General features: G+C 35.9%; 1 protein-coding gene across 1 annotated transcript; it reads left to right on the top strand.

Annotated features, from left to right (window-relative positions):
- The first annotated feature begins 6,913 nt into the window (after positions 1-6,913).
- On the top strand, positions 6,914-9,724 carry LOC103326420 (putative WRKY transcription factor 31). The gene is made up of 6 exons (XM_016792938.2): positions 6,914-7,353; positions 7,489-7,593; positions 7,775-7,945; positions 8,033-8,446; positions 8,802-8,915; positions 9,036-9,724. Exons 1-6 carry the CDS (start codon positions 7,108-7,110, stop codon positions 9,627-9,629), a joined length of 1,644 nt encoding a protein of 547 aa, XP_016648424.2. The 5' UTR covers positions 6,914-7,107; the 3' UTR covers positions 9,630-9,724.
- The last annotated feature ends 3,054 nt before the right edge of the window (positions 9,725-12,778 follow it).

The raw sequence follows: 12,778 nt of genomic DNA, 5'->3' as shown, positions 1-12,778 counted from the left end.
GCAGAATTACCCTTAAAATAAAAGTAAATTTAGGTTTTAGTCAAAAAAAAAAATTTCACTTTTGGAAATGGTACTTGAAGGCTAATAATGTCCTAAAGGAGGACTCAACCTTTGACAAAGTGAGATGTCCTTTGCTTCTAGTAGGTCTTCAGCATTAGCGTTATATTTGCGATCTTTGACTGATTTAGTTGGTCAAGGACCAAAACTTTGAAGTACAATATAACATTATTGTATTAAGATATAAACAAGTAGCTGCCTTGAAAATAATGTTGCAAGACCGATTAAATTGTCTTGCCAATTAAGAGCTTGAGAAAAATGATATGTTCACTTTTCGGGAATGGCTTCGAGAAGAAAGATAATTATTTTAGTTAATAACTTTCCCATTTTTACTAACATACGGAACCAGACAATATATGGGTCTCATTTTGAAATTAGTAATGCAATACCGTCAAAACTAGGAATTGGATCTAGGGAGGCTAGTTGATTCAATTCAAATTCCTTATTTTCCCTAAGTTCTTTGATTCCTTAATTACTTCTCTCATTCCAAGTAAGTACACATGATTGGTGGGAATTTGGTCCAATAAAAAAACTCGAGTATTGTCTAGCTGTAAATTTTAGGGAGTTTCACTAAAACACCCAAAATGAAGGTTGAAATTATAAAAAAACCCAAGCACTATTTAAACATATAAACACACCCAAAACCCATAATTACACATACTCAAAACTCATTTATAAACACACCCAAAAAGTTGACTTTGGGGTTGATTTTGGGTGTGTTTCTATGTTTAAATAGTGCTTTGGTTTTTTTATAAATACATGTCTAAGATTGGGTTTATTTATAAATTTGTATAAATTTTATCGCTCTATGTTCAAACCTTTAACGGACGATTTGATGGGAAATAATTTCTCATGTCTTTTCCTAAGGAATGAGAAATGAAAGATTCCTTTCCCATATTTGCTAATGCCAGGAAAGTAACCAGAAAATACCACTTTATTTCATTTTTTTTCATGTTTGTTTTGCGTTGGAATATAAAACAAAGTTTGTTTAATTTTTCAATTATACCATATGAAATCAAATAAAAAAATAATAGGGACAAAATGACAAATATGTATTTAATGCTGGCCCAAGTTTTCCATGGAAAGGAAGGAGGGTTTCATTACAAAACCCCCACACCACCCACACTGCCCCCACCACCCCCTCCCCACCCAACAAAAACCTCCTCCCTCCTCTTTTCCCCCCTATTTTTCTATGTGTTAGACAATCATTTCCCATGCCTAAACTTACCAAACATGAAAAAATAATTGATTTTCCATCCCCAAACCTCTTTTTTTCATAAACCAAACGCAAAAAGTGAAAGTTAAACCACTTATTTCCTTTGCTTTGACAAAATTGTAACTCCTATATTAATTAATTTTGGTGATCCAATCCAACCCGACGGGGGCTCTTAATTTGGCCACCATCTTGGTCCAACCCTAGCCCCTATCAATAATGAATATTTCCCTACCAAATGTATCATAGGGTAGAGTACTCTTTTTTTTTCCATGTTTTTCTGCTCTCTCCATGCTGTCTTATTAAATTCCACCGTCTCTCACTACAATTTTTTCAAACTCCATAAACTTTTTCTTTAATATTCGACCTAACTCTTGAACCTCCACTTCCACACTTTGTGTTACTCTGCAAGTAATTGCATGCCATGCCGAATAGAATCTTATGTCAACACGGCAATCTTTATTTGTTTGCATTTGGTAAGCATGATTCTTGTTTATAAAAATAGGGCAAGCAAGCATTGAGCCTCAACAAAATAATTAATTAGTCGGTCAAGTTTCAACCCTTTTCTAAAACATTATGCCATTAAATTTTATTTTTGATTGGAATTATGCCGTTGACGTTTGAGGTAGTACTTTGTGTTATGCAAATAATATACACACATTTAGTGACTTTTTCAAAGTCATCACATATAACTCAGAGACAAGTACTAACTTTGCGATGGAAGAATAAATGGAAATATGAATATAAATTTGTTTTTGAGTAAATATGGGACACAACTAATATGGGTATTTTCTTTTTTGCAATCAATTATGTTCGTCACCACTTGTTGGGATGATTCCTTTTTTTTTTGTGGGTCTGAACTTGTTGGGCTGATTCCATACAAGAAAGTTTTGTATGCTAATTACATATTTTACAATAACAATAGCCACCAATACCTTTCGCAAATTGTGGTAGAAATGGGGAGGAAAGGAGTAGAGCCGGTCCATTGATTTTGGAGGCCCTGTGCAAATATGGATGTCGAGGCCCTATATATACAAGTAGGAAAAAAAAAATCCATATAGAAACAAAAATTTCTGACACGGGAAGAACACATTCGGAAAGAGCTTCTCAAAAAATTTCTTTAGTCACCATTCCAAATCACAGAGCTGATAAATTGATTTTCCAATTTCAATGCTTGGTGAATTCTCATGTGAATAAGGGAGGGAGAAAAGAACTGTGATTTTGGGGAAAGGGCTAAACCTTGGGTTTTTACAATCCAAGAATTTGATGGAAGAGGGTGGTACACTGGTATTGAAGAGAAATGGCTTTATTTTGATGAAGGAGAGTGAGAAAGACATACTGAAAGAGAAAAGAATATTAGAATGGTTTTGCAGCTTGAGAGTTGGGAAGAGGAAAACACAGGTTTCAAACCATAATAAATAAATAAAAAGAAGAGTTGCAGCGTGAGAGTTGGAAGAGGAAAATGAATTAAATTAGGGCCTCTACTCTCTAAGTCGTAGAATTTGTTGATAATTAATATTCAATTCAATTTTGGTTTTGGTGCCTTGCATGTGGTGTTGTGGGGTGATATTTAATATTTCATTTTTATTTTTATGTTTTAGTTAATTTAATGGGTTGACTTGGAAAAATTTGGAGGCCCTGTGCGGTCGCACACCTCGCACACCCCATGGGCCGCCTCTAGAAAGGAGATCTTGGGATTGTTTGGACCAGGCTGTTAACACTGTTATGTTAATAGAGGTGTCAAAAAATTGAGATAGGCGACGGGGAGGACACGGGAAAAATGGGATCAAGAGAAGTGCAGAGTTAGGATTTTTAAATTGGAAAGACCAAAATTTATAATTGTAAATGACTTTATAATCTTAAATGAGGAGGCCAACACTATCATCCTTGTGCATTTTTTTGTCCCATGTATTAGAGGTGACGGTGGTTGGTGTATTTTTGTGTGGAAGGCCACTTCAAGGCGTTTCTCATGGAGGGGGCTATCTATGTGCAACTCTATTAAGCTTGAGGAGGGGCACGAAGCATGTCTCATGCGATGCTTCTATGGCTTTATTTTTTCTTGTGTCATATGTTATGGTATGTTTCCTATCACTTCTGAAAAATATGTTTAATTTCATCGTTTATAGAGTGAGATAATGAGAATAAACACCAAATCGATTAATAATAAATCCGTATATATAACATGTCAAACTATCCAACAAACACGAGCATCAATCTTAACTCTACAACCATTTAAGAGTTGTGAGCAAGCTTTGCTGCCAACTAATCCCTTTTACACTAGTCTTTAATTAATCGAAGGCTACCTATTTTGTAGTCTGACTTAAAGTGGTGCGAGAGTCAAGCATACCTCAACCCTACGTGCAAGTAGTACATGTATATATATGACTCTTTGAATGGACCCGAAGGCTGTACTTAATTGGACAAGTGACTTTCACCAACTTATTAATCAAAAGGTGCCTAAAAGCAGCCATATGAAAATCAAAAGGTTTCACAGCCATGCATGCAGAAAATAAAATTGATTTTCTAGAGTATTCTGCAGTTTTCTAAAAGTGCAGTCATATTTATTCACAATTATATATACAAGCAATATGAGTAATTATACATAGACTAGTGTGGTCCTGAAGTATTATCACGTACGTATTACGTATAAGCACGACTGAATAGTTATTGATACTATATAGTCTCTATTAGTTTGCCTATCTTTCAAATTAACTTTCAATACTCACCAACCACAATGTCGTTGGTGCCATTCACACCTCAAGTTTGGCAAAATCCACACAGATTTTAAAAGGGTTTAATTAAAAAAGGTGATTATTGAAAGAATTTCTCATATTTCAAGTTTGTGTTGTATTATTATAAACGAAATATGATGAGAAATCTTAAACATATGTAACAAAAGAACCTTTAAATTTTTTTTTTTTTTTTAAAAACTAAAGAAAGGAGAATGGACATGATTCAGTCTTAATGCGTCGGGCAGGGTTATATGCACATCACCTAGATTGTAGACCGTGTACATTTTGAGTTGACTGTTGAAAATTAATCTATATGATCATCCTTAATTTTTATATGATAGGCCAAGTCAATTATTTACACGAGCATATATAATAATGCTAAACTATGTAAGAATATTCAAACGCAAGCAGTTTAAGTGGTTAAGAGTATTTATCCCTGCTTCAAGTGGTTTAAACACATTGACGTTAAAAAAAGTGCGCAATTATATATAGGATACATCCACGACACCATATTTTTTCTTTGTATAACTTTTGAACTATTTGTCATGTATTGCCTCCATATACATATATAATATTCAAGTCTAAATCTGCTTAAATTGTTGGATGGTCTCCGATTCCATATCCAGATTCACATAGACAACATGAAATGAAAATGTGAATCCCGACTCACAGAGGATAACTTTTAGACTTTCCGTGATATTGGAACATTCTAATAATTTCCATTTCAATTATTACGGGACGGAGGCAAAGTATGAAAAAGTGAGAAGGTCGTGACCATATGAATCATATCTAAGAGATAAGATAATGTGAGCATAGCATTTCCAAGTTACGTCTTTTTTTGTACTTTTGACTTCATTTGGATGATGCAATGTTGGGATATATATTCATCAAATTAAGACTTGAGACAGATAGGGACTTACTTTTCTTAATCAAAATTATTGATGGATTTATATATTTTTTTAATGCATACACAAATGTGTACAAGGGAATTTTGGGATCATATAATTGTATGATAATATGAACACTCTCATTTATTTATTTATTTCTGAAACTTGAAACTTGATTAGCATTAGCCAAATATCTCATGTGAGGAATCAATTAGAGAATCAAGAAACGTGGCAAGTCGAGAGGAGAAATCACCAAACTCTATTTTTAAATCATAATATAAAAATGCTAACTACGTTTTTGTCGATTTTTGGTGATATTATTGGGAGAGAGAAATGTAGATACAGATACTCATATGTTTGGTTAATGCACTTAACTACTTAAATTACAAGTCTCTTTACTATTAATCTTATTATTTATTTTAAAACTAAGGAAATATATACACATTATCTTAATTATAATTAGTCGCTATTCTATAAGAAATCATTATGCGCGATGGTAAAACCGCATGCATGTTAGTATGATGCTACAAATTTACCCTAATCAAATTATAATAGGTGTACTATATTAAGTTTAAAAATATTATAATGCTACGTGGTGTTATCAATTCACTTATGTTAGACCATATATTTATATTTATTAATATTGTACCATAGATTCCTGAAATATAAACCATGTTATCCATTCATATTATAATACATGGGCCGGTAAAACGAGTACTCTACATCAACATTTCATTGAGTACTACCGTGACATACAACTTACCTTTGTTTTACATATTTTTCCTCTTTCAACCAATCCATTACGTATATACTTCATTTTCTCAACTGCTATAATCATATCACATTTCACTCAAACCATCGGGTGACTATATAATGACAATATTTGAATATTGGAACACCTTACCTCACCAAAATTACTACAGTTAACTTCTTTGGTACGCCTTTTGTTTTCTTTGATGATTGATTTGATCCAAAACGAGGGCGGTCAAAGAAAACATAAGTGGGACCCAGTATAGTCGCAAGGGAGCTTGGCCGTCTATATCGTTGACTCTGCCTTTTCTTCCCAGCACATGGATTGCGCCGGACCAATAGCCCCAATGCACATCAGGAATCAGTCAAACTCACTTCTTTGACACACAACTACATACATTCTTGTATTTTCTCTCCAACAAAATTAGCAACATTTCTCATCTACCAGCTCCTTTCTAATTTTCCTGAAAAATTTCAATGAGTTTTATCATTATCACTTGAAAATTTTCAATGAATTTTATCATTATGATTAAGCCCTAGCAAAATTTCCATGAGTTTTAGGTATGAGATAACGTGAGGTTGAACGAAAACCACCATAACAAACTGCAGGAACGCTTAAAAATATACCATTAGATATTATTCAATAATTTTAATGTTATAAATACTTTGCAACCATTAGATGATCTCCGACCACATCGTTGCAAATATACGCTTTATTTCTAGGTACTTAAGCGAGTGCATTTGATCAGGATGTGCACTTCTATATCTCTTTTTTTCATTAGGGTGGAGTTGAGATGACCATTTTGGAATGTCAATAACACCTATTAGTGAAAACTAATTTCCCAATTTTTTTAAAAAAAATCTGTAATAATTAAGCATATAGGTCTTATTGACTTGTGCTAGTAACACGCGTGTACCACCCTGCTGCTTTTATCCCTTCCCACAATTGTTATATGTATATATACATATATATAAAGGAAATGAAAAATAAAAGAAAATATAACAGATAAAAGGAAGTGTTACCCCTCGCTCTCTCTCTCTCTCTCCCGAATGTGTAGCCACGTGGTGGCTTGACGCACCACCTGACCTCACTCCTCTATTCTCTACCATATTTCATGATGTTGTTGTATGTTAAGATCGATCTCACTCAATTTCAGAATACACATGTTGGTTGGTCTTAGTCCAACCAAACCCTTTTAAAGCCGAGTCTATTGCATCTCTTATGACTTCAAACTTCACTCTTAGGCCTTCATTTCTCTCTCCTCTCTCTCTCTCTCTCTCTCTCTTATATATTTTTATTTTATGGACAAACCAAGACGACTGCCCTGTCCACAACAGCTCTCTTTTTCTTCTGCTTCTTCTTCTTCTTCCTACCACCCGCAGCAAACCAAATCCTTCACATATAGAAATAGACTGAATTCAATTTAAACCCTCCAAAACACCATTTCATTCATTTCTTACACAAACCATGGAATCTGCAGCTAGTGATCATTCGATTCACAACTGCAGATCAATCGAGCAGCCTCTACTTTCTCCCGAATTCACAGCCGTTGATCACGATCATCACGGGAAGCGGGTTGTTGATGAGTTGGACTTCTTTGCTGATAACAAGGGTCGTCTGATGGAAATGAGAGATCAGACGGTTGAGGTTAAAGAAGAAGGCGCACATGATCATCGCGGCGTTGGTCAAGAAAAGCAACTACCAGACGTAAATGTATGAAAAGTTCTAGTCGTATAGTTCGTCCAATATATTTACCGAGTCTTCTTTTTTTTTTTCCTTTGAATTTCTTATACCACCTGAATCAGTGCTAATTGTTTTTCTTTTTTGTCATGGTTTTGATTATTATAGACTGGTTTAAATCTTCTCACAACATACACCAGTAGCGACAAATCATCCATGGATGATGGAACTTCATCGTCCCATAATATGGAAGACAAGCATAGAACAAATGAGGTAGGCACATATATATAAATGGAATATTTGGACAGTTTTTTTTTTTTTTTCTTTCTGGGACTAGTGGTTTAAAATAATTACAAACTATAGGAGCTTGAATTTCTATTAATTTTGTTGGTTCATTAATTTAGATGAATTAATATATATTCATGTGAGAGATTAATTTTGGGTTTTCATGCAGTTGGCAGTTCTTCAGGCTGAATTAGGCCGTATGAACGTAGAAAATCAGCGATTGAGAGTTATGATTAGCCAGGTGAACAACAATTACCAGGCATTACAGGTGCAAATTGTGACATTGATGCAACGCCAGCAAAATCAGAAGGCTGATCATCAAACTCCAGAACAACACAAGGTATATATATAGTAATCTGATTCCTTGACTACATAATATATATTTCTTTAATTTCACTAATATCCGCAACTTCATGGGTTTGCTTAGATGATCAATAATGGATCAGTCGTGGTAGAAGAGAAGCAGATGATGAACGGGTTCAACCATATTGTTCCAAGGCAATTTATGGATATGGGCAGGGCTGAGAAAGATGAGCGTTCACAGTGTTCTTTGGAAGGCTGCAGATCCCAAGATTGTTCCGGGTCGCCTCCACGAAACGACATCGTTGAGTCAATGGAGTGCTGCAAGAATACTAGTCATGTACTTCACAGGGATCTTAGTGGAAGAATTAGTACTACTAATGGGGGAGAAGATAGCCCTGACCAAGAGTTTCAAGGGTGGGTTCCTAAGAAAGTCTCCAAGATGATGAGTCCCAGGGACGTGGATCAAGCCTCATCAGAAACTATGTCCATGATTAAGAAAGCCCGCGTTTCCGTTCGGGCACGATCTGAAGCGTCCATGGTAAGAAACTATCCTATAGTTGAGATTTGTTTGTCAAACTGTATACATAGACCATTGATCGATGATGTTGATTCTCATCTGAATGTGTGATACAGATTACAATCTTCAATATTAGTAAACGTATTATAACATTAATTGGAAAACTCTGAAAGAAATGTCTTCTTAATGAGATGGGTGTGGACAAATTATGCAGTACATATATATTCAGAAGCAAGTTCTTTTCTGATCATTTCAAACCACACCTCAATAACCCAAACAGAAAACAGGAAATTAAAACACACATGCTTCTGTTGGAGTATAATTCAACGACAGAGAAATATGGATTTCATCATCCTAATATCAAATTCTCTTGCAGATATCTGATGGATGCCAATGGAGAAAGTATGGTCAAAAAATGGCTAAAGGAAACCCATGCCCTCGAGCTTATTATCGTTGTACCATGGGAACTGGTTGCGCAGTTCGCAAACAGGTACATACTCTCTTTCTTGTTCTTAGGTTAACAAGTACATACCTCTTTCTTGTTTTTAGATTAACAGTTTGACAGCATAACATGTTAATAACTGGACCTAATTGGAATCGTAATTGACAGGTACAAAGATGTGCAGAAGACCGAACGATACTGGTAACGACCTACGAAGGCCACCACAACCATCCACTCCCTCCTGCGGCAATGGCAATGGCGTCTACAACATCAGCAGCAGCATCAATGCTACTATCAGGCTCAATGCCTAGTGCTGATGGCCTAATAAGCTCAAACAGCTTCCTGGCAAGAAGTGCCCTACCAAACTGCCCACCAAGTTTGGCAACACTCTCAGCTTCAGCCCCATTTCCCACTGTCACATTGGACCTCACTCGAACTCCAACTTCCTCAGAGATGCCACTTGGTCAGCCAAACCAGCTGCCTCCAAGTTTTCCTCAAAACATGATGTCTGTGCCACAAATTCTAGGTCAAGCCCTTTCCAGCCAATCGAAATTCTCGGTTCTCGATAGCTTTCAGGGATTGGATAGCGCTACACACTCATTGGCTGACAAAGTCAATGCAGCAACAGCGGCCATCACAGCTGACCCTAACTTCACAGCGGCTCTGGTAGCAGCCATCACCTCTATCGTTGGCAATGTTCATTCAAACAATAATACCAACAACAATATTACAACAAGAAACAATAGTGATAGCAACACATGAAATTAAAGTCGTTTTCTTTGGTAATAATAATAGATGTGCACAGTACAATTTTTCAATATTTCACTTGAGATTAATAAAAGATTCTCATTGATTCAGTATTTTTTTTATTTTCATTCCAATTTTCTTTTGAATACAAGCGATAGTCTAAACTAGAGTCGGGAGAGGGATTTCTCACACTGTTAAGAGCACTTCCACCCATCGTGCCATGGCAAAGGGCAAGGACAAGTAAGGGCAGGCACTATTCAATTGAATAGTGCATGCCCTAGAAATATTTTTGTTTGCTTTTATACCAATTGTCATGACAATCCAGAAGGCAATTACTATTCACATGGGATTAATTTTATTTTTATGTATGAGATTAATAAATAAATAAAAATTGCTAGGTATGTACGAAAAAACAGATTCTAAATTTTTTGGTGCTTTTTCAGTTTTTTTTTTAATAATTTTTTTCCTTCACTGAATGTAGCACCCTCAAGCAACAGCCTGGGTTGTTCTTACCTTTAGGCTTGCCTAGTCTTCGTGGAGACCACCATCTACCTGGGCTGGATTGGTGCGATAGAGTGGGTTTCTTCAACATGAGAGGGCCTTTTGCCTAGGCTTGGCTCTGCGGTGAAAGTGCTCTAAGGCGCTATTAGAGTTCGAACTTGAGACCATTTGTCTACAAGTCAAAGCCCTGGGCTAGAACATGTTGACATTCTCATTTCAATTTTCAATTTTCAATTGAGGGATACATATTTACATTTTCAGTCAAAAGAAAAGCGTATGTCAAAGAATTTTAAAATTTATAGCCCTTGTTATTCAAGAAATTATGGGAAGATCAAATATGACAAACGAAATTACAGTTTCACATATTTGAGATGAAAAATTTTGGGATTTGTGGTATATGTGGAAGGTTTCAACAATACACACACACACACACACACACACACACACATATATATATATATACAGTCCCCTTCTATTGAGGGATCCCTCAAATAATTTTATTTGAGGGACGCTTTAGGTACCCTACAATTTTTTTTCCAATGATCAAAACCATCTATTTTTTAGGTCTTCATTCATAGATCATCCTTACAAAAAATTAGACAATTTGGAAACTGTTTCGACATCCAATTGTGTCCTACAAAATCAATGAACACAGTGTTTCAAGAAAGTACTAAAATTTCAATAACTCAATTGAATGATCAAATGATATCGAATTCAAGTGATTTTTTGTAGAGATGATCTTTGAATGTGTATCTACAAAATAGACGGTTTGAATTGGTGAAATACAATCCGGAGTGGGCCCTATAAGGGGTGTCCCTCAAATAACCATAGTTATTTTCTTGGTAACCATAGTTGCTTCCCTCTTTATAAGTTGGCTTCGGCCTCAGTTGTAAGCAGAATACAATTTACACTTTCAGTTTTTTAGAGATTCTCTCTAATCACTCTTAGAAGAATCATCTTTGTAAACACTGTGAGATTGTGTTCGAAGAGTTGCTTAGTTGCTGTTGTGAGTACTTTGTGAGTATATAAATAAAATTGCTATTTTCAGTTATCTTTATAAGCATTATTTTAACTGCATCAGTTGCTTGCATTGTAACTGAATCAGTTGCTTGCATTGCATTTCTTCTCTGTTCTTCTTCTATCTCTGGTCCTTTCTTTTTGGTATCAGAGCCGTAAGAGTTACTGATCGTTTGTCTAAGTCTGCTACTCATCCCCGCCAAGTGGCTGGTTTAAGCTTCTGAGTAGAATTTCTACAGATTGTCTTCTTCTTCTTCCCTTTTTCTTTTTGAGTCATTTGTTGATCCTTCTCTAAGGTCTGACCCGTGAGTCCTTTTTCCTACTGTAAGTCCCCAGGGTAGTGGGCAGCGTTGGTGGGCAGGAGACAGAAAATTGAGAAAGGTTAATAAGTTTCTTGTTGAGAAAACGGTTAAGTCTAGGAAGCCACTGTTCATCTTCTTCCTCAGAGTCTAAAGCGAGTTATTTGAGTAGTCATGAGTCGTCTATTTAGAACAAATTCCTGTAGTTCAAGCAGTTCTAAAACCAATATAAGCCGACTTCCTGAGATAGTTAATGAAGAACAATTTGAATTTGAGTCTAATAGCAAAGAACAATTAGATTTTAGAGATTGGAATATCCCTAAAGTCCCAAGTCAAAAAATTTATAAGAAACATTGGTTGCCTTCCAGTTTTAATAGTACCACACATGTCAAAATAGTTGAACAAGTATACGCCTTAAGCAAAGAACATGAAACCTGTCAGTTGCTTAATCTTGAGTCTGTAAGAAAACATAAGTCTGATGGTAATAATTTCTTGCATATAGGTCTAGTTCAAGTGGCAGTCAAACCACTAACCAGATTAGGATTACAAGCCTCAATCCTTCTCTGCTTACGTGATGCCAGATTCACCAAGTTCAGTGATAGTACTCTAGGAGTCATTGAGTCTAGTCTGTGTAATGGTCCGGTTCACTTCGATTGTTACCCAGATTTCACTGTAAGTCTTAGTGATCCACACATCCTAAAAGCCCTCACTCTGAATATTAAGACCGAAGGTTATGATGTCCTTCCAGGCACTCAACCTTTAGCCTTAGTATACAGAATTTACTATAAGGTTACAGGCACTAATATGAATTTTCAAGCCCTAAATAAAAGCCCAAAAGACCAAACAGTTCTAATCCAGAGTCACACTGCAGATGCCCATATCCAAGTCCCTCAGACCATTAAATGGTCAGAGGTCATCCTTCCAAAAGATTGGACCCTAGTCACCGAGAGCCAACCAGCTCCCATCCAACGTAGTCTAAGCAATTTAGACTACATCCAACAATACCTAGATGGCACAATTAAAATTAAATTTGAAAATCAGCCTTTAAAAAAGTCTAATGTCCAGTTACAACATTGCCAACCCGATCGATGCAAAGGCATGCCCCAGCTCGGCATTCCTTTACTGCCTCGTCCTCCACTCTAGAACGAGACCTAGAGTTAGAAAAGGCCATGATTGAGTTTAAGCTTGAGTCCCTGAGAAAATCCTCTCAAGTAAACCAACCTTGTTACGGCAAGGCACCAGTTGACCAAGATGATAAGTCTGACTCACCCGAGTCACCCACACAGTCCGATTTTATAGTTGATAATCAATTAAGAACCTTTAATAAAAAAAATTTAATTGATTGGA

Source organism: Prunus mume, linkage group LG3, assembly GCF_029339155.1.
Source record: "Prunus mume cultivar Tortuosa linkage group LG3, ASM2933915v1, whole genome shotgun sequence".
In the NCBI taxonomy this organism is placed as follows: domain Eukaryota; kingdom Viridiplantae; phylum Streptophyta; class Magnoliopsida; order Rosales; family Rosaceae; genus Prunus; species Prunus mume.
The sequence above is the reverse complement of the archived record's forward strand: the minus strand, read 5'-3'. Positions and strand labels throughout refer to the sequence as shown.

Coding starts and splice junctions, on each gene's coding strand:
- LOC103326420 (XM_016792938.2), top strand. CDS start 7,108: ATGGAATCTGCAGCTAGTGATCATTCGATTCACAACTGCAGATCAATC. Junction 7,354..7,488: donor AGCAACTACCAGACGTAAAT/GTATGAAAAGTT, acceptor TGATTATTATAG/ACTGGTTTAAATCTTCTCAC. Junction 8,916..9,035: donor GTTGCGCAGTTCGCAAACAG/GTACATACTCTC, acceptor CGTAATTGACAG/GTACAAAGATGTGCAGAAGA.